The 21,604-nt window shown below is 41.5% G+C and overlaps 1 protein-coding gene across 3 annotated transcripts in view; it reads right to left on the reverse strand.

Annotated features, from left to right (window-relative positions):
• Window positions 1-427: 427 nt before the first annotated feature.
• MYLK3 (myosin light chain kinase 3) overlaps window positions 428-21,604 on the reverse strand; it is a 44,763-nt gene continuing 23,586 nt past the window's right edge. For all 3 annotated transcript variants that reach the window (XM_058706878.1, XM_058706879.1, XM_058706877.1), the window contains exons 5-13: window positions 19,515-19,620; window positions 18,867-18,960; window positions 18,332-18,441; window positions 17,316-17,457; window positions 9,635-9,705; window positions 5,040-5,168; window positions 3,689-3,841; window positions 2,609-2,741; window positions 428-1,341 (exon numbers count right to left, since the gene is read on the reverse strand). In XM_058706878.1, the coding sequence (XP_058562861.1) occupies window positions 1,282-1,341; window positions 2,609-2,741; window positions 3,689-3,841; window positions 5,040-5,168; window positions 9,635-9,705; window positions 17,316-17,457; window positions 18,332-18,441; window positions 18,867-18,960; window positions 19,515-19,620 (998 nt within the window). In that variant the 3' untranslated portion in view covers window positions 428-1,281. The remainder of the gene's footprint in view (window positions 1,342-2,608; window positions 2,742-3,688; window positions 3,842-5,039; window positions 5,169-9,634; window positions 9,706-17,315; window positions 17,458-18,331; window positions 18,442-18,866; window positions 18,961-19,514; window positions 19,621-21,604) is intronic.

The following is a 21,604-nucleotide window of genomic DNA, read 5'->3' on the forward strand; positions in this document are numbered from 1 at the left end:
AAAATAAAAATAAATAAATAAAAGTAACTACTCCTATTAAAACTGCTGACCCGAGGGGCACTTGGGTGGCTCAGTCATTTGCACATCTGACTCTTGGTTTGGCTCAAATCATGATCTCACAGTTCGTGAGTTCAAGCCCTGCATAGGGCTCTGTGCTGGTGGCATGGAGCCTGCTTGGGATTCTCTCACTCTCTTTCTGCCCCTCCAAGGCGCGCACTCTCTCTCTCTCTCTCTCTCAAAATAAACACATAAACTTAAAAAAAAAAAAAAAACCAGAACAAAAACTGCTGACTCGAGAAGTTCATGGGAATAGCACAAAAATCAGGTTATAAGTGAGGAAATTAAAAGCATTCTTTACTTTCAAATAGTAAAGTACTTCTTGTTAATCATTTTATAAGTTAGTTAAATGACAACATTAAAAGTGGTATATCCATAAAACAGTAGAACAGCAGTTTATTGTCTCATGATGTATCATTTTGTGTTTCTCTCAGAAGACTGAAAATCATTTTACACTCTTATATCTCTTTTACATATTGCATATCAGTGTCCAGACTTCCTAGACCATAAATCCATAACTGAGGAAGGGAGTTCAGAAGTGAGACTACCAGTGCCAGAATAGGACCACTTAGGAGAGGGTGGAGATGTGTATGGATTTAAAAAGCACATTCAAAATGATCATTGTTCTGATTTAGCCATGACAGTTGATATGGTATATTTTGAAGTTTCAAAGAATATTAAAGGATGCATGGTTTGATTCCCAAAACAGAGCACAAGTTAAAACAAATTTGAGGATCACTACCCCTAAATCTACATTGCTTTCCACAAGAACAGGGTAGTACAATAAAATGTCAGCTCACACTTGAGCAAATCAAAATTCTAGGAATTCTTTGTACTGGAGGAGATAACGCTGCATAACATACCCCTGTGTAACAGTCTACTGAGTTCTCTAATCAGAGTAAGCTTAGACTTTAAATTTGACATATACAAAGTAGAAGCTTTCCTACCTACCTAAAGCATGCCTACACTTATCACCAAAAGTAGGTGTACTTGAGAAGTAAACACAGCATTTCAACTTAGTATGATCTTACAAGGCAGAAAAAAAAAGGTCGGGTCACTTTCCTTACAGCCACTTTTCACCCACAAGGAAGGCAACAGCCATAACCTTTCTTTACAAAAAAGATGAAATCAATATCATTACAAGACTGGATTGTTAAAAATCTTGAGTCTCACTTCACCACCAGTCCATAACTTCTGGGCCCATGGGAGCAGCCGAGTTGAGAATTAGGGACAAGTTGGAAATTTCCTTAGCCTGTTGGCAGCAGTCACCACGTAGAAATGTTTCTTGGTGTTAAAGAGGGGGAGAAAAGGATAAAAAGTATATTTTTAGACCAATTGTTTTAAGAAGAAATAAAAGGACTTAAACAAGTTTAGCCACTTGGGTTTGTTCAAAACTGAGAATCTAATGGGGAAAACAAGTTGGTGGCAAAATTCCAGTAGAACAGCCCCATGACTCTGGAGCATTTGGGAGCAAGTTATGAAGTGGGAAAATATACCCTCTTCTTGTGAAAAATGGAGCCCACTGGAATGGGATTTTTCAAATTGTGATTCAAAATCCACCAGTGAACTGGAGAGTGTGATGCTAAGTGAAATAAGCCATACAGAGAAAGACAGATACCATATGTTTTCACTCTTATGTGGATCCTGAGAAACTTAACAGAAACCCGTGGGGGAGGGGAAGGAAAAAAAAAAAAGAGGTTAGAGTGGGAGAGAGCCAAAGCATAAGAGACACTTAAAAACTGAGAACTGAGGGTTGATAGGGGGTGGGAGGGAGGGGAGGGGAGGTGATGGGCATTGAAGAGGGCATCTTCTGGGATGAGCACTGGGTGTTGTATGGAAACCAATTTGACAATAAATTTCATATATTAAAAAAAAAATCCACCAGTGGGTCATGAAGTCAAATTGGTGGGTTATGAACAGCACTTTTTTTAATGAAACCAAATACCATAGAACAGAAAATATCAGAGTGTATTTCACTCTGTTTAGCAAAGGCTGGGATGTTTTTGTTTCATATGTGTGTGTATGTATACATATTTTTATATACTGGCTCTCTAGGTAAAGGCTTTTATTTTTGTTTTTTAGTGAGAATCTGAGTTGATAACAAAATGTTGGAAAGCCACTTTTCCTGGAAGGCAATTTTTCTTTTTATATCCATGATACCAAAGGGTTCTGTTGTAAACAAAATTATGAAGCTTTTAAAACCTAATAGGGCTTTCCCAGCCCCTCTTTCTGAAATGTGGAGGAGTCAGATCTCAAGCTTCAGGCAGTAAGTTCCAAGCACTTCCCTACTACTGTTACTGAGAACATATGCTCAAACTTTATTCTGTCCTTTCAATTGTCCATATAAGTATGAACTAAATGCCACATTTATACCAGTTGGTTTTGGTCTGTGGCATTCTTTAATCAAGATCACAGGTTTTGATATAAGAGACGTTTTTTTCCCTCCCAAATAATCTATTTAGAATGAAAATGTAAGTTAAAACTTAGCAACATTTCTTTCAAAGGACACATTAAAAAGACAAATGCTACCTTAAAAAAACAAAACAGATACCTTCCATTTCCTCTGAGCCATGTATTTCTGCAGTAATAATTGGGATTTGAGACAAACTTTGGATTTTGAAGCTTTGGCAGGCAAATTATTCAACCACTCATGTTTCAGGCACTGCGTGGCACTCATTCTGCAGCTGTGAAATCAAACAGAGGTTGAAACTTTTAGTTAGGGTTGCCTTTTCTGGTTTTCCAGAAATTGGTTCAGCTGGGTAGGAAGTGTTAATCAGTGAATCAATTAATCATTCAAGCAGATTCATGCCACAAACTAAAAAGGAACTCCTCATGTCTAAAATTCCCTTCCTTAAAAGTAAAAGAAAGTCATCAACAAAAATGTTCCCTGCCTTCTACAGAGGGAATGTATCACAGTGATTAATCACCTCCTCCAGAAAGAGCTGGGAAATTGAGGCAGGAAGTAGGAAGGCCAGGTGGGCCTGGAACTGCTCTTAAGAAGAAAAAGAACATAAATCTTGAAAAAAGCTTGTCTCTCCTTCCAGAGAATGATGTCCTTTTTGTTCATTTGAATTAGAAATATTTTACCTCTCATAACTTTTCACAATCAGAAGAACAAAATAGTAAAGGCCAGGGAACTATGGGCTGTCTCAGAGCTCAGACTCTTGGGCCTCACCCTGGGTCATTTGCCATTATTTCTTTACGTCTGAGTCTCTGAGTATCAGAAAACTCCATGGTTCAACCCATGACTTTGATATGCCTGCTGAAAACTAAGTAGGTCTTCATTATCAACAAATGAGGTTTTCTGGCTCTTATTCTGGGGAATAACATCTGCATATCTCAACCTTTTTTCAACATTAATCTATTAAAGTGATTACTTGATAACTTACCAAGGACTAATTTATATATGTGGTCCTTTTTAAAACTCTATCTAGATTTTATGCTCCTGTTGTTTATTTTTTTATTTCCTTCATCTCTTTCCCTGTTACCTTTTTTGTTCCAAAGCCATAGCAGACTAAGAAATCTTGGACAGAACTGGTCCAGAGAAAGATAGCACCAGCCTGATCTTCACAGCACCCAGATGGATGGTCACCATCAGAATGGTTTCTGAATGACAAGCAATTAACGGTACCTCTTCTCTTTGACCAGCAGGCGGGAAACAAAGTCCTTGGCCTCTTCTGACAGCCCTTCAAAGGTGTCAGCGTCAAACTCCCAGCTACAGTTCACAATGAAATTCATGGTCTCTGCATCTGTTTCCCCTAGAAATGGGGATAAACCACTGAGTCTACAGAGGAGAAAAAGGACTGTCAGTATGTAGAAGCCATATCTGCCAACATGCAATGACGGGATAGAGGTCTTACAAGGTACAAGCAGCTCTAACCAGAATTCAAAAGAAAAGTACCCCTATTACTTCTCAACAGGAGATAGTCCAGTGTGTTCTGTTAGGGGAGGAAGTGGCAGGACTAAAAATTTAGAGGCATGAAGAGTATTTGAATAAATCCTCAGTCATGCTTACCTATTTTCCCCTTAGCCTGAAGCCTAAGAATAAATTGAGACCCAATCCAATATGTCCATTTATGAAATAGATGTTAACTTAATTTAAAAATATCCTAATATGTCTCTGATACAGCCTGGCTCGTTTAAATATTACTCTACGCCTCAGGGGCCAAAGGAAAACTGGCTTCATTAGGTCCCTCTAGAGTGAGGGTAGAGAGATAGGACACTCTAACTGGCTGGCCTCGGGCCTCAGACTTCCCCCACCTGGTGAGGTACACACATACAAAGTGTGGGGACACAAGGTAGCAATTATGCCATAATGACAAATCTGGGAGCAAAGCATGACTTGATTGGACCTCTGAGGAAATAACCAAGGGAATTCACAGAGAGACAAGGATGCTTAGTCTGTGTACATATCTCCTCTCAGTCCATGCTAACTCTGCTTCCTCAGTCCATAGAAAACAGGAAGCACAGGACAGGAGGGACAAGTTAGATGATACATCAGACAGTGTTCTGCCCTGTCCATCTCCTCTCCTTACCGCTCTGGTGCACTCCAGCCCCACTTGTACTATAGCACATGCATTTCCTTGCTCGAGAGCTTCTTCTCTGGTGGAAGCTGCTTTATCCACCCAGAAGTTTCAAGGAACCAATGCTCTCAGGACCAGCTCACAAGCAATAACTGGTAAGAGTTGGTGTATAAACACCCTTACACCCTCCCCCCTCAGAATAACTGTGAGGGGCTGTTCCACGATGGATCCCAGACTTCCCCGATAGTATTCAACTCCAGTTGCCTACAGTGGTAAGTGCTCAATAACACATGCTTTACTGGTCTTCTCCCATCTCACTCCCTTACTCCTCTGTTGGCATTTCCTGGGAACAGCTCTCAAATAAATGACTCCACACTCACATTTTCTCTGCTTCTAAGAATCCCAAACTAAAACAGATGGCCCCTATTCTCACTAGGAGCCAGGCTCCTGGGCACTCACAGCATGTAGGTAATGACCCCCACACTCCACATGTCTGTAGGGAAGGACACAAATTCGTAGTTGACGACTTCTGGGGCCAGGAACTCTGGAGTGCCGAAGTTCACCTTAAGCTTCTCCCGAGGCTTGTACCTGGGGACAACAGGATGCAGAGGACCATGGGAGTGAGCCCTGAGAGAATTCCTGGGACTAATTCCTGGTCAGAGCTAGACATTCCCAACCCTTCCTGTCTGCCATGTTGTCTGGACCTCACATCCCACCACGTGTGGTTTTCTGGATAATCATCATACCCCCAGGCCCCAACTTTAGACTTTCCTAAGTCACTAGGGAGAATCAGAAAACCATAGTCCTCTTCCTCCTAGCAGTTACAATGTCAAAAGGAGAGAAGATCAGTGTATCTTATTTGGCATGCAACCACATGAGCAAACACAAACAAATTGGATAGCAGCTCTCTGTGGAGGTCCGTCTGGTAGTGTGACCATTATTGTTGGAGAGATGACAGTAAGAATTAGAAAAAGCAAATATGTTCAATATCACAAATCATCAGGAAAATGCAAATCAAAACCACAATGAGATACCACTGCACATCATTGCTACTATAAAACAACCAAACAAACAAAAGTTCAGAAAATAGCAAGAGTTGGCTAGGGTGTGGGGAAGTTAGAACCCTTGCTGGTGGGAATGTAAAATAGTGCAGTTGCTGTGGAGAACAGTATGGCAGTTCCTCAAAAAATTAAAAGTAGAACTACCATATGATCCAGCAATCTCGCTTCTGGGTATATATCCAAAAAAATTGAAAGCAGAATCATGAGGAGATATTTATATACCTGTGTTCATAGCAGCATTATTCACAATAGCCAAATGGAGGAAGTAACCCAAGTAAGTGTCTATCAATGGATGACTGCATAAGTAAAATGTGGTAGATAAAAATACATAATAATAATGTGGTAGGTAATAATATAGTGGAATATTATTCATTCTTAAAATACAAGGCTATTCTGACACATGCTACAACATGGGTGAACCTCCAGGACATTATGCTAAGTGAAAGAAGTCATTTGCAAAAAAACCAAATACTATATAGTTCCACTTAGGTATGGTACCAAAAGTGGTCAAATTCAGAAACAGAGGACTTTCTAATTAATGGTGTGTTTTGACAACTGTTTACAGGTTCCTTGTCATGAGCTGCTGTGAGTTAGGTCCAGAATATCATGCACCCCCCTCCCCACCACTGGTGATTCACACCAGTGTGGATGAGAATAAATGATTCTTTTAAGCCTCTGCAGTTTTGAATCATTTGTTAAACAGCAGTACTGTGGCAGTAACTAAGCCTAAATGTCAAAATATCCACCAAGACCCCCTCTCCAAATTCCTAGCATAAGGCCCTCTGTGACCATAGGGTCACCTATGAGGTTGCAGCGTCACAAGGTTTGGGGTGGGCATCTTCTTTCCCTGCCAAAAGATCTGATGAAATAGGCTTGGATTCCAGTCTGAGCATTGGAGCAACATTCTGGAGACCAAGAGTAAACTTCCCATCCTGTCCCTATCCTTGACCCTTGACATGACCCTACTTAGACCCACCAATGGCTCTCACTGCCCAACCTGGGGTAATGTTGGTCCCTCTTGCTGGATGTCACAGCCTCTGAACATCTGTATGTGCCCCCTACATGACCATAACCCCACTGACAATCTCAGTACCTTCTAATAGCTCCACCCAGAAATACAACTTTACTTTCGATGGTTTGTATTACAGGAAAAAATTGGCTTTTCCTCCCTCTTTATAAACATTTAATTCCTGTGACATATAAAATATGCTCCACCTGCACATTCCCCCACAGATTGTTCCTGCTTCCGAGGAAGCAGGCCAATTTGGCAAAACTCAATTTGCCAAATGATCCTTTCGCCCAATGGCCAGTTTGCTGGACTGTTGAGGATGTTTTCGATGTTTTCCTTTTGCCTCACAGCCAGAGCCTGTGACTCTGTCAGCACAGCTCTGCTGAGTGCGGTTTCCTGAGTACCACGTGTTCCAGACACCTGCACTTCCCCAGTGCCCAGCAGTTTTATGTGGGTGGCCTTCTCTTAAATGTGGCTCTGCATGTTTATTTTCTTGAACTTGCCCTCTGCCTCTGGTTCATCAGCAAAAATTATTGTCATCAATGCCTTTGACCATGTTAATGAATTTATCAGACAGTTTGGGATGGATGACTCAGATTTTGACTAACTGATGTTTGGTAAGTTGACCTACAGCCTTTTTCACCTCTCCAGCAGGCAACACTCAGTGGCCTATAGTATAATGTTCCAGCTTCTTAGCCATGACATTCAGGACTCCCTATTAATGCCCTCATCTTCACTATATCTCCCTCCCCCATCCCCACCCCAGCTCCTACCTTCCCCGAGAAAGCCTGCACATGTGCAGTGTACATCCTATACTGACACCACCCCAGCCCCTCACCCTCCCATCCCCCCCAACCACCCTCACCCTCACCCCCAACACGCTCCAGTGTTGTGCTGGAGCCATTTCTCATGGGTGCATGAGAGTCAATTGTGTACATCTCCTCCCAACTCTGTATTCAGTGATGTCATGTTAGTAGTTTGAAGTCAGCCAAAATTAGCAAAGGTTACAAATCAAACCCCATTCCCATCCCGCCCACCCCTACAACTGATTGTTAAACATTTACCAGTATCCTACTGCCCACAGATAACAACACCTTGTCCATCGCTCCTTTTTAGCTGCTCAGAGAAGGCTTCCCAGAACCCAGGAGCCTCAACTGGTTAATTTTTGCTCTGAATTCACAGTTTGTCACTGTAAATACTCATTTGGCAATTGGACATCTGGCATTTGTGAGGGTACTACATACACATCTGGGAGGGTATACATTCCTGATGAAGACAATATTGCCCCAAGGGGGTGAACACCGGTTCTTGAAAGGGCAAAAAGTCTTAGCTATTACAATGGTTTCTGGCTTTCCAAAGGGCCACAGAACATAAAAAGATACAAAGGACAATTGTAGCATTAAATTTCATGAGGAGGGGCCTGGCGATTAGGAGAGAAATGTCTAAAAAGTCCCTTTGGAAGCCAGGCAGTGATAATAAAAAATAGATTCAGAGACATTGCTCTAGTGTATAAGACACACACGTGTATAGGATGCATCCCAACTTTATAAGACATTATTCGCAAAAATATTAAACAATTATTTACATTATGAATTGAATGTGATTTTGAAGCATTTGGGTTGGGGGATTTGGCACTGTTCATGAAAAGCAGTACTGTACATTTGGTACAGTAGGACGATATGAACTTCCCTCTACTGTTACTCTCATGACATTACCTGTGGCCTCCCATCCATCATGGGGGCACTGAAAATGCATCTTTGACCCCTGCAAAGAGGTAAATTTACCACTTGACCCAGGAAGATTGCCACTATGGTTTTGAATGCTATTTGTGGGAGGCAGGTCTGGACATCAGAGGCTGAGCTCAGGCAAGTGGCTGTCTCCACTGGGACAAGGTTTTGCTTTCTTCCCCTTGTGGATGGAGCGGAAGATACCATTAGGCCTATAAAATGGCAAAAACAACTTCCTTGTGGAAAATGACCATCAGGGTGAGAGAAATTTTAAAGAGTTTAAATTTAAAGAAAATTCAGCTGTGGTGTGAAGACCTACCTAGAAAATATGTGATTCCCAGAGAAATGTCATTCTTGGTGGAAATAGAATTCTGGAGGAGTCTTGGAGGATGGGCATACAACTGTTGCCATGTTTGTAGACTATGGATGCTTGAAGGTTTGGGGGACATTCCCTCCCCAATATGAAGGGTCTGTTACTACCATTGCTAAAAACCTGCACCACTGGGTGTGCGTGCCAGGGACCAGAACCCTGCAGAGGCACAGCATTCATCATACATTGGTCTGGACAGGTTTGTAAAACTATGGACATACTGTCCTTCACCAGGGTTTGGGCATTTTAAGGGACTTTAAGATATTTTTTAAATTATATATGATGTTTATGTACTCAAACTTGAGAACCTAACCACCTTCATAGGATGGGTCTGCACTCTCTATGTATTATTTCATTTAACCTTCCTAACTGCCCGTGTCAGCAAGTATTTCATGTTATCATCACTTTACCAAGATTTAACCAGTCTTGAGTGGCCCCAAACCACATACCCCAACATCACCCTACACTGTTACATATGCACCTTCCTATTTAAACCACTCACTTCCTGACAGGGAAGGTGCTAGATCCCTCACATAGCTCAGCACATCTTGGCCCCAGGCCTGGGGGATGAATAGAACTGATCTGAGGACACCCACCCAGTGGCACTCCTTGAACCGTCCCACCCTCTCTGCTCACACTGGGGTTTGAAGTACAATTAATCCCACAGCCTTTTAAGGAGAAGCAGAGTCATGCAAAGTCTGCATGAAGCCACCCCTGGGGTAGTAACAAGGCCTATCTGTGCAACTGAAGGCCACCAGCCTCTCAGTGAAAAAGTTTTCTGTGTCAGTCCCAAAACTCAAAAATTATCTGAACTGTAACCATATGCAAGAGAGCCACAAGCAGTTCCCAAGGAGTTCTGTCAAAGTGCCAAACCACAACCCCCTTACCTTCTGGCCAGCCCAAAGTCAATGATCTTAATTTGATGTCCTGTCTGATTGACACACAGTATGTTCTCCGGCTAGAAAAGAAACAGATGTCTGCTTAGCTCAGCCAACAGCTAAGAAGGTGTCAACTCCCATGCTTATGTCAACAGACCTCAGTTTCCCAGCCTCCAAGACAATAAATGGCCTAGGGCAGCCCTACAGGGATATATAGATCATGAAAACAAAGTGGGCTGGTGTGAGACACTAAAGAACTGTGTAGACTGTGGAGAACTGGTGGCCTCCTGCCCTGTGAAAAGCAGCTCCAGCCACCAGTCACAATGAAGGAACGCAGGCCCAGTTGCCAAACTTCCCCAGTCCTCAAGAGAAGCCAGAATACATATTTTTATGTGAAAAATCCATGATTTTAAATACTGACAACTCAAATTTAAACATATACCCAAGTGCAGGTGTCAAACAGAACACTTCTGTGATGCAGACTTGACCCACAAGTTGCTTGTGTTGAGACTGTTGGATCAGGGTCATGGTTTCAAAGCCTAGCTGCACATTATAATTATCAGAGGATCCCTCAAAAGTCCAGTGTCCAGGCCCCAACCCCAACCAATTACATCAGAATCTCAGGGGTGGGAACCAAAGCTTCAGAATTCCAGTCAAGGAGATCAGAGCTGCTCAATGTCAGTCAGTCTGTCATGTTATGGTGACAGCTGTGACCCACAGGGTAGAGATGGTGGTCTTGGGATGCTTCTCCTTTTAAGTCCTTCAGATCAGCTCTGAGGCCTGGAACGATGTTTGCTGCTTATGCAAAACAAATTTGGATGGGGTAGGGTGGTGTACACACATGGGGTGTACGGTAGAAATGCCCTGGAGACCCAAGGCCCAGTGCCTGAGGCCAAGGGGTCTTTTATCTGGGTCTGTGGCCTTAGGTGAGTCTGTTCCCATTCCTGAAACCTCAGTGTCTCCATCAGTAAAATGGGAATAATAACCACTTCCTGCTTTCCTCCTGGGAAGGTATGAGGATTGAATCACATAATATGCATGAAAACACTGTACAGATTCCAAAGCAAATGTCAGGTACTATTTCTCTCAACAGAAGGTTTTATTGGTGCAATGGAATTAGGCAATGAATGCCTCAGATAGGAGCAGGAGATTTAAAGTCTCCATGTCTTCCTCATGAGGTCTGGAAAAACACTGTCCGATAGAAATATAATGTGAGCTACATATATAATTTAAAATTTTTCCAGCAGCCACATTAAAAAATTAAAATTAAATAAGTGAACTTAATATTTATAGCAGCATTATTGGAGTATAAATAATAAATATAAATAATAATGATGATATCATAAAATTCACCATTTTTAAAGTGTAAAATTCCCTGGGTTTTAGTACATTCACAGAGTTATGTAATAATCCTTACTATCCAACTTTAGAACATTTTTATCACATCAAAAAAAAAAACAAAAACCTCATACCCATCTGCAGTCACTCTCCATCTCCCTCACCCCTAAATCTTGGCAAGAACTAACATGTTTTCTGTTTCTGTGGTTTTGCCTATTCTGGACATTTCATATAAATGACCATACAAATGCTAGCCTTTTACATCTGTCTTCTTTCACTCAGCATAATGTCCTCAAGGTTCATCCATGTTGTAGTATGTATCAGTACCTCATTCTTTTTCATAGCTGAATAATATTCCATTGTATGGATGTACCATAATTGTGTATCTATTCATCTGATAGTGAATATTCAAGCTGCTTTCACTTTGGAACTATAATGCATAATGCTGCTAAGAACATTTATGTACAAGTTTTGGTGTCAACTTATGTTTTCAGTTCTCTTGAATACATACCTAGAGTTAAAATGACTAGGTCATATGGTGATGCTACATTTAACATTTTTAAAACTGCCGAACCGTTTTCTAAAGTGGATGCACAATTTTACAATCCTACCAGCAATGTAGGAGAGTTCTAATTTCTCCACATCATAGCCAACACTTCTTATTGTCTGTCACTTTTTTTTATTTTAGCTGGTCTAATGAATATAACATAGTATCTCACTGCAATTTTGATTTGTATTTCTCTAGTGACTGATGATGTTGAGAACTTTTCATATGCTTATTGCCCATTTGCATATCTTTATTGGATAAATGTCTGTTCAAATCCTGTGCCCATTTTAATTTGTCTTTTAATTATTGGTGTGTAAGAGTTCTTTATATATTATAGATATAAGTCCCTTATCAAATCTATTGTTTGGAAATATTTCTCTCGTTGTATGGGCTGTCATTTCACTTTCATGATATCATTTGGAGCATAAAGGTTTTTAATTTTGATAAAGTCTAATTTATCTTTCTTTTCTAGCTTTTTCTTTTGAGTCATATCTAAGAAATCATCACCTAATAATCTGAGGTCACAAAGATTTACTCCTAGGTGTTCTTCTAAGAATTTTATAAGTTTAGGTCTTACATTTAAGTCTGCAATCTATTTTGAGTTAGTTTTTGTTTACAATATGAGTGTATTCTTTTGCATATGGATACCAAGCATGGGATCGTAGCACCATCTGTTGAAAAGATATTCTTTCCCCGTTGAATTGTCATGACACAGTTATCAAAAAATCAATTGACCAAATATATAAAGGTTTGGTTTTGGACTCTCAGTTGTATGCCATTGGGTTATCTATTCATCTTTATACACATAACTCATTGTTTTGATTTCTGTGGCTTAGCTGTAAATTTTGAAATTGGGAAATGTGTATCCTCCAGCTTGCTTTTCTTTTTCTAGATTGTTTTTGCTATTCTGCATTCCTTGAATTTCCATCTCAGTTTTAGGATCAGTTCATTGATTTCTGCAAAGAAGCCAGCTGCAATTTTGACAGAGATTGTGTTCAATCTATAGATCAATTTGGAGAGTATTGTCATCTTCACAATATTGTCTTTCAACCCATGACCATGGGATGTCTTTCATTTATTAGGTCTTCTTTAAATTCTTTTAATAATGTTCTGTGGTTTTAAGAAAATAAATCTTGCACTTCACCTGTTAAATTTAGTCCTAACTATTTTATTTGATTATGTATTACAGTAGTCCCTCTTATTCACGGAGGATACATTCTAAGACCCCCCCGTGGATGTCTGAGACCACAGATAGTACCAAACCTTATATATGCTATGTTCCTTCCTATATATACATATCTATGATAAAATTTAACTTATAAATTAGGCACAGTAAGATAAAAACAACTAATAATAAAACAGAACAATTATAAAAATACTACTGGGGCACCTGGGTGGCTCAGTCAGTTGAGTGTCTGACTTCGGCTCAGGTCATGATCTCGCAGTCTGTGAGTTCGAGCCCCACGTTGGACTCTGTGCTGGAGCTCAGACACTGGAGCCTGCTTCAGATTCTGGGTCTCCCTCTCTCTCTGCCCCTCCCCCGCTCATGCTCTGTCTCTCTCTCTCTGTCAAAAATAAATAAACATTTAAAAAATTTTAATTAAAAAAATAAAAAATAAATAAAAATGTACTGCTAATAAAAATTATGTGAATGTGCCCCCCCTCAAACTATCTTATTGCACTATACTCAGCCTTCTTCTTGGAATGAAGTGAGACGATAAAATGCCTATGTGATGACAAGAAGTGAGGTGAATGACATAGGCATTATGATGCAGTGTTAGGCAGCTATTGACCTTCTAACTGTATGTCAGAAGGAGGATCATCTGCTTCTGAACTGTGGTCAACCATAGGTGACTGAAACCATGGGATATGAAACCAGGGATAAGGGGAGGACTACTGTATTGTAAATGGAATCTTTTTCTTAATTTTATTTACAGATTATTGATTGCTAGTATATAGAAATACAATTGATATTTATACATTTGTCTTATATCCTTTAACTTTGCTGAACCTGCGTATTTGTTCTAATAGTTTCCCTCCACCCTTCTTAGGATTTTCTATACACAAGATCATGTCATCTGTGAATAGAGACAATTTTGTTTCTGCCTTTCCAATCGGGATGCTTTCTACCTCTTTTCTTGCCTAATTGTCCTGATAAGAACCTCAAGTACAATGTTTAATAGCAGCGGCAAGAACAGACATCCTTGTCTTGTACCTGATCTTAAGGGGAAAGCATTCAACCTTTTACCATTAAGTATAATATTAGCTGTGGGTTTTCCATAGATGGCCTTTATCAAGCTGAGAAAGTTCCCTTCTATACCTAGTTCATTCAGTGTTTTCATCATGAAAAGTTGTCTGGTTTTTGTTAAGTCTTTTTCTACATCTATTGAAATGATCATGTGGTTTTGTCCTATATTCTATTGGTGTGGCATATTACATTGATTTCTTTCATATGTTAAGCCAACCTTGCATTCTTAGGATAAATCCCACTTTGTCATGTGTACAATCCTTTTTATATGTTGTTGTATTCAGTTTGCTAATATATTACTGAGGATTTTTGCGTATATATTCATAAGGGATATTGGTCTATAGTTTTTTTGTGTGTGTGATATCTTTGTCCAGTTTGGTTTCAAGATGAGACTGGCCTCATAAAATGAGTTAGGAAGTGTTCCCTTATCTTCTATTTTTTGGAAGAGTTTGTGAAGAACTGGTATTAATTCTTCTTTAAATTAGATCTTCTTTAGGGACACCTGGGTGGCTCAGTCTGTTAAGTGTCCTACTTCAGCTCAGGTCATGATCTCACAGTCTATGAGTTCAAGCCCCGTGTCGGGCTCTGTGCTGATAGCCTAGAGCCTGCTTCAGATTCTGTTTCTCCCTCCCTCTCTGCCCTTCCCCTGTTTATTCTCTCTCTCTCTCTCTCTCTCTCTCTCTCTCTCTCTGTCTCTCTCTCAAATGAACATTTAGAAAAACACATAAATTAGATCTTCTTTAAATTGGTAGAATTAAATTGGGCCTAGGCTCTTCTTTGTGGGTGATTTTTTATATTAATTCCATCTCTTTACTTGTTACAGGTTGATTCAGATTTTCTATTTTTTTCAGTTTTCAGTAGTTTGTGTCTTCCTAGGATTTGTTCCATTTTATCTAACTTGCTGGCATACAATTTTTGACATTATTGCTTTATAATCCTTCTTTCTTTCTACAGTTTTCATCACTACAGCTACTAGTGATGTCCCTCTTTCAATCCTGATTTTAGTAATTTATTTTCTCCTTTTGTCTTGGCCAATATAGCTAAAGATTTAACAATTTATTGATCTTTTCAAAGAGTCAGCTCTTGGTTTCATTGATTTTCTCTATTGGTTTTTGTTTGTTTATTTACTTATTTAGAGAGAGAGAGAGAGAGAGCATGTAAGCAGGGGAGAAGCAGAAAGAGAAGGAAAGAGAGAATCCCAAGCAGGCTCCACCCTGTCAGCATGGAGCCCAATGCTGGGCTCTATCTCACTAACTTGAGATCAGGACCTGAGCCAAAATCAAGTGTTGGATGCTTAACTGATTGAGCCACCCAGGTGCCCCTGATTTTCTCCTTTGTTGTTTTTTCTTTTTTTAATTTACATCCAAATTAGTTAGCATATAGTGCAACAATGATTTCAGGAGTAGATTCCTTAATGCCCCTTACCCATTTAGCCCACCCCCCCATCTCTTCTCTGTTGTTTATCTATTCTCTGTTTCATTCATTTCTGCTCTAATCTTTAGTATTTCCTTTCTTCTGCTTGCTTTGAGTGTAACTTGCCTTCTTTTTCTAGTTTCTTAAGGTAGGATGTTAAATTATTGATTTGAGATGATATCCATATTTGCAGCTACAAATTTCCTCCTGATTTAGATGCATCCTAGTATGTTCTAGTTCTAGTATGTTGTGTTCTCATTTTCATTCATCTTAAAATATTTTCTAAAACTCAACTTCAATAATATATTTTATTTAATGCAGTATGTCCAATATTTCATCATTTTGATAGGTTATCAGTATGAAAAAATTAATGAGATATTTTTCATTCTTTTTTCATATTAAGACTTAGAAATCTAATGTGTATTTTATATTTACAGCACATTTCAATTCAGATACTAAATTTTCATCAGAAATATTTTAGATAGATTTAGATTTCATGAATTAATTGTATTGAAATTTCATAAAATTTATAGGTGAAAAGGAAATTCACATAGTGAAGTCATCCCAAATATACTTAAAAGTTTACCAATAACTAAACTGACAGTTTTTAAATTTAAATAAATTAAAAATAATAAAATTTAAAATTCAGTTCCTCAGTCACACTAGCCACATTCCAAGTATTTAATAGCCACATGTTGGCTTATGGCTATTGTATGGGACAGCAGCTCTGGGGCTTTTTCTCCATGCTTTAATCCATGCAACACCCCTAAGAGGAAGATACTATTATTCCCCATTTTGCAACTGATGAGCTTATGCAAGATCAATCAATATGATCAAGGAACTTAGGCAAGATCTTTTGGCCACGAAGGGACTGAACCAACACAAGCCCTACTCTTGGCTGGGAAATGGGCCTTTGCAATAATCAACTCCTGCTGCAGAGACACAGGGTTGCCCCAACGGCAGGTCTTTGACCCAGAACCACAGAGCTGAAGCCTGTGCTTCCCCCAACTGCCAACCTCACAGAGCAGCTAATCCAGAAGGCTTGGAATTAGCTGTAGGGATCTAGGAAGCCACAGGTCAATTCCCTACTATCGCTACCATTTTTCTAAGAAGTCCAACTTTACAGGTGTCAATCAGAAAAGATGGTCAGAAGAAGCAATGTGCACCCACAAAGTTCTGGCCAACCTACTTCCCACCTTCTGTGGGGAGCCACTGAAATTCCTGAAAGGAGTTGTTGAGAAACACCCTCCTGCTTGCCCAGCAGAGTAGGAAACCACAGAAATGGCTGCCATGTATCAAGTGCTTACTACCAGTCAGGCATGACACTCCTAGGACGATCCTAGTAGACAAAAGAGAGTGTAACACATTCACTCACTGGAATATCACATGGCCCTTAAAGAGAATGAGAAAAGATGTCTATAATGTACTGTTAACTGAAAAAAAGGTAAGTTTAAAAACAGGATGTATATAGCATGATCACTTTTGTATATATTTGTGTATCATGCCAAACTGCTAATAGAGAAGACCTCTTAGCATGGACACTGGATGGGAAGAACTTTTACTGTGTATTTTATACATTTCTATATTGTCTATATTTGTTACCACAGCATATGTTCCTATTTTAATTTTTTTAAACTAATCTTAAATGTTTTTAAGTTTTTATTTAAATTCCAGTTAGGTAACATACAGTATAAGATTTCAGGTGTACAATTTAGTGATTCAGCACTTCCATACAACACCTGGTAGTCATCACAAGTGCCCTCCTTAATCCCTATCCCCCATCTGACCCATCCCTCACCTAACCCATCCCCCACCTCCCATCTGGTAACCATCATTTTCTTCTCTATCGCTAATGGTTTGTTTCTTGGTTTCCCTCTCTCTAAAGATATTTTTAAAGAAAAGAAGGTCACTGTATCATTTAATCTTCAAAAAACACTTAAAGAGTTACAATTATCCACATTTTATAGTGGAAGAACTGAGGTTCAGAGAGGCAGCATGACTCATTTACTCCAGAGCTAGGAAATGGCAGAGAGCCAGGAATGGAAGCCAGGATGGTCTGTTGATAGAGTTCTTTAAGGTAAGAAAGCAGCAGAAGCTCAGGAACCCTGGAGGCCCACCCACCACATGCCCAGGTGGAGCCTGACCTTGAGGTCCAAGTGCAGGATATAGTGCTGATGGAGGTAATGCACACCCTCGCAGATCTGCTTGGTGAACAAGATCACATCCAGTTCAGTCAGCTGGTACTTCTCCTCTGTGATCCGGTCAAAGAGTTCACCTCCATCCACACTGCCAGGGCAAAGAGAGAGGTAGGCACTGGCCTGAGCAAGGCTCCCAGAGGACTTGTCCACTCATATCACCAAGGTTCAAAAGAGGCCAACCCACGTAAGCCTGAGGGTTACGATTAAGGAGGGATTAAGGAGGGCCACTGCCATCTGGGGTTTTTATGGAGATCTTTGTTCTGGCCCATTGCCAGCTCAGAGTGCAGGTGGTAAAAAGAAACTGATGGGCCAAAGGGAATACTGGGGATTGTCTTCAATGTTGATGATCCAGGCTCACTCTGGTGACTCTGTGCCAAGATTATAAACTTGTTTGGCTACAATGTTGTTTTTTCACTCTTGGTAGAGACATGACATGACATGATATTACAAACCCTACCATAAGGAAAATAGCAACACAAGCACAAAAATAAATGGCCTCTGAGGCCCTGGTCTCAGCTTCAGGGGTGGTTGGGAGTGGTGGGGACTGTGTCAAATGGGAGACTGGCGATCCTGTCTACAGAGTCAGCAAGTAGGAGCTCCAGCACACCAGTTCCAGCTGAAACGCAGGTCCAACATTACTAGATTGTTCACATTTGTAAGAAAAGCAAGATATCTGGGTTTTAATGTGAAATTTCCCAATTTCCAATTGTTAATGCTTAAATCAAAATTATTACAAATTGTGTATGCTAAACCAACATACATCTACAGGTCAGTCAGGTTTACTGCTGGTTTATGACAAATGACTTTGTCCTCCATGCTGCATATTGGAGGTGATGATATTCCTTAGATGTCCCAGAGAGGGGAGGGGAAAGGGAGAGCTTTGCCTAGAACCACGGCTCCAAGCCCCAGCCCTGAGTCTGGGCCCACAGAGAAGCCACTGCTCCACCTCCTGAGACACTCACTATTCCATGACGAGGGTAAAGCTGTTCTTGCTTTCAAAGGCATCATAGAGCTGGATCAGGTTCACGTGGCTGAGCTGGTTCATGATGTAGACCTCATTCTTCACATCCTCCTTGTGGAGTCGGATGGGAGAGGAGTTTCCAAGAAATGGGTCAAGAAGATGAGCCAGCTGTGCCTCCCAAGACACATGCCCTTCCAAGGTGCATGCCCACCCTGTTTCCTCATTTCCTACTCTCACATCAGGTTTCCGACTCAGCACCCAAACCAGGTTCTTACAACAGACCCACCATTCCACAGATAGGAAACCTGAGAGGCCCAAGAAGGAAGCCTGGAAATCCAGAGGGACCCTGTTGTCCAAGGTATGAGGTGATGTGCTGGGCAGAGTGTGGGACTCATGGAAAAGAGGCAGGGAAGGTGGCAGGGTTCCTGATCAGCATGCAGGGGGCTGGGGAAGTGTAGGGCCAAGGGGCCAATAAGGAAGTATAGGAGCCCTGAACTTGGCCCAAGGCGCCAGCTGGTCCAGGGCAGATGCCTCACCCGGTCCTTGGGACTCTTCACTTTGATGATCTTAGCTGCCAGTGAGAGGCCTGTGGACTTCTCTGTGCACCTGTGGACCTGGCCAAACCGGCCCCTGCAGAAACACGACACAGCAGACTGAGACCCCAACAGGCTCACTCCATACATGGTTGGCCATCCTGTACCCTGGACTTTCTGGTCCTGCCCTCTGTCCATAAACACAATGGGATTATCCTGCACCCCAGAGGTACTATAGTCATCACCCCAACACCACATTGGTTATCCTGAAACTTAGAGAAGACCTTCTTCATCCTCTCATAAAGTATCTATCTATACCCTGGGGACTACCTCCCTCATTCCACACCACTCAGATTGCCCTACCACCACTAGTATATGGTTCCCATGCCCATACTGTGTGGGCCTCCTGCACCCTATACTTCATCTCACACCATGTGGGCTCTTCTGAACTCTAGAGGTATTCTCTTCACCTACTCTCTGTGGACTATCCATTTCCTAGTACACTGTGTGGTATATATACCACTCCTGGCTTTGGCTCCTGGTCAACCCCTTCCTGAGAAGCATACAACAGCATGCCATATAAGGTCTCCAAGTGTCTCTGCCCCCAAGCCTCTTGCTCCCACTCTCTCATCAAGGTGGAAGCCCACCTACCCTCCCAAGACGTCATGCTGGCACACTGTGTAAACTGCTGAGGTCGCGGTCTCCTTGACACTCACCACGCGGTGTTCAAAAGGGGCTGGTGGGGCTGGACTGTCATCTGTTTGGGAGACAACACCTTGTGAGCCTCCTAAGTGGTTGGTTTAAGTGACAAGCCCTTCACTCTTCTCAAGGAACACCTCATTGGAGTCACCCACTCAGCAGAGGAACAAGCTGAGTCTCAGAGATGTGAGGTACTAGCCCAAGGTCACACAGCAAGTCAGTGACAGATAGGATTCAAACCCAGGTCTCCCATCACCTACAACAGTGCTCTTTGAAATATGGAGAAGTTATACCCAGTCTGTTCATTGAAGTTAAAAGGGGATCCACGGTGGATCAGTATAGTCAGCAGGAAACAGAAGGTGCACTTGAACGGGGTAATTGAGAGAATTTAATGACAGAACTATGTTTGAAGGTCCAGGCAGGGCTGCGGACATCAGTGAAGCTAGTGTGACAGGGAGCCAGCTGGAGACAAACACCCACCCTTCCTCTTCTTGCACCTTCTGATCTCCTGATAGGGCAAGTAGCCTGTGATGTAGCCTATAGCAGGTGTGCTCGGAGGGGTTTGGTGGTATCTGGGGAATGGAGGAGGCAACAGGACACCAGCACTTGGAAAGATAAAAATGTTTGAGTGTTTTTGAAAAATCTTGTCCTTCAGAGGTAATAGGAATCTAGAAGTGTTGAATGAAATAAAGCACAGGAATGAAGCAAAACAGCAAACACAATGACTGAAGCTGGTTTGTGCATTAAGGACTGTGGTGGGAAGTCAGCGGCCTGGGTTGAAATTTTGTCTGGATTTGTCATAGTTCACTCAGAGTGTTCCACTCACAGCTCTCATACCTCTGAAACCATACACCCGGTGCAGTGCAAACACAGCTTAGTTTGTCTTAGTAAAATTACTCTTTGCTCCCCAGAATAGAAGTTTGAATTTGCCTTGAGAGAATATTGCTTATTCTTTTTTTGCATCTGCAAAGCAAACCATGGGCCCTGGGCCACAAAGGTAATATATATGGGCTATTGTTGCTACAGCTGCTATTTTTCTGGGACCCTAGAAAAGCTGGGATTCTGAGTGTGTGTCACAGGGATTCCAAATCTAGAATTTGGTCTGCAGTTTCTTTGCCGCACACTAAGTGTTCAGAGTGGCTACAGAGCCATGAGGTTTATACACATGGTTCCAGAGCCAGTCAGGGTTAGATCCTGGCTCTGTCAACACTGACTCTGGCCCTGAGCATGTTCCTTGACCTCTCTTGTATTTCCATTTATCCCCACTCAACAGGCCTGTGGGAGTAAATGCCTGCACAAATGCACGTGTCTTGGCACACAGAGAGCCCTGAGTTCACGTTGGCTTTATCACCATTCCAAGCCTCAGAAAAGATTCTGGAGACTCTATTTGCTTTCAGCTGTGTTTCAAGAATTAAAGGAAGGGGCGCCTGGGTGGCTCAGTCGGTTAAGCGGCCGACTTCGGCTCAGGTCACGATCTCACAGTCTGTGAGTTCGAGCCCCTCATCGGGCTCTGGGCTGACGGCTCAGAGCCTGGAGCCTGCTTCCGATTCTGTGTCTCCCTCTCTCTCTGCCCCTCCCCCATTCATGCTCTGTCTCTCTCTGTCTCAAAAATAAATAAAAAACGTTAAAAAAATTTAAAAAATTAAAAAAAAAAAAAGAATTAAAGTAAGCCCTTGTCCACATTTGGACCAAGTCGTACAGGTGGAGAGGAAGCAACTAGAGATGTCACTATGACAGGACAACTGCGGAGTCCAGAAGTGGCAAGGGGCCCCAGATGACCTGCAGCCCTTCCTCAGGGACTTCCAGAAATTCCAGGGCAGGAAACCAGCAAAGGGTGGCCTTTCTGCTGGCCTTCATGAGATGAGGGTTTACACCAAGGAGGGTAGGACCCTAATGCTGGAACAGTTGAGGGCATTTCAGTCACATGAACACAAGGATGTTTCCCACCACTACTGGGATCCTCACTACACCCTTCCATACCCCAGGATGAGAACTTACTCATTGGGCATGGTGGCCGATAATGGGTCCATTAATTAATAGAA

Source organism: Neofelis nebulosa, chromosome 17 (assembly GCF_028018385.1).
Source record: "Neofelis nebulosa isolate mNeoNeb1 chromosome 17, mNeoNeb1.pri, whole genome shotgun sequence".
NCBI classification, from domain to species: Eukaryota; Metazoa; Chordata; class Mammalia; order Carnivora; family Felidae; genus Neofelis; species Neofelis nebulosa.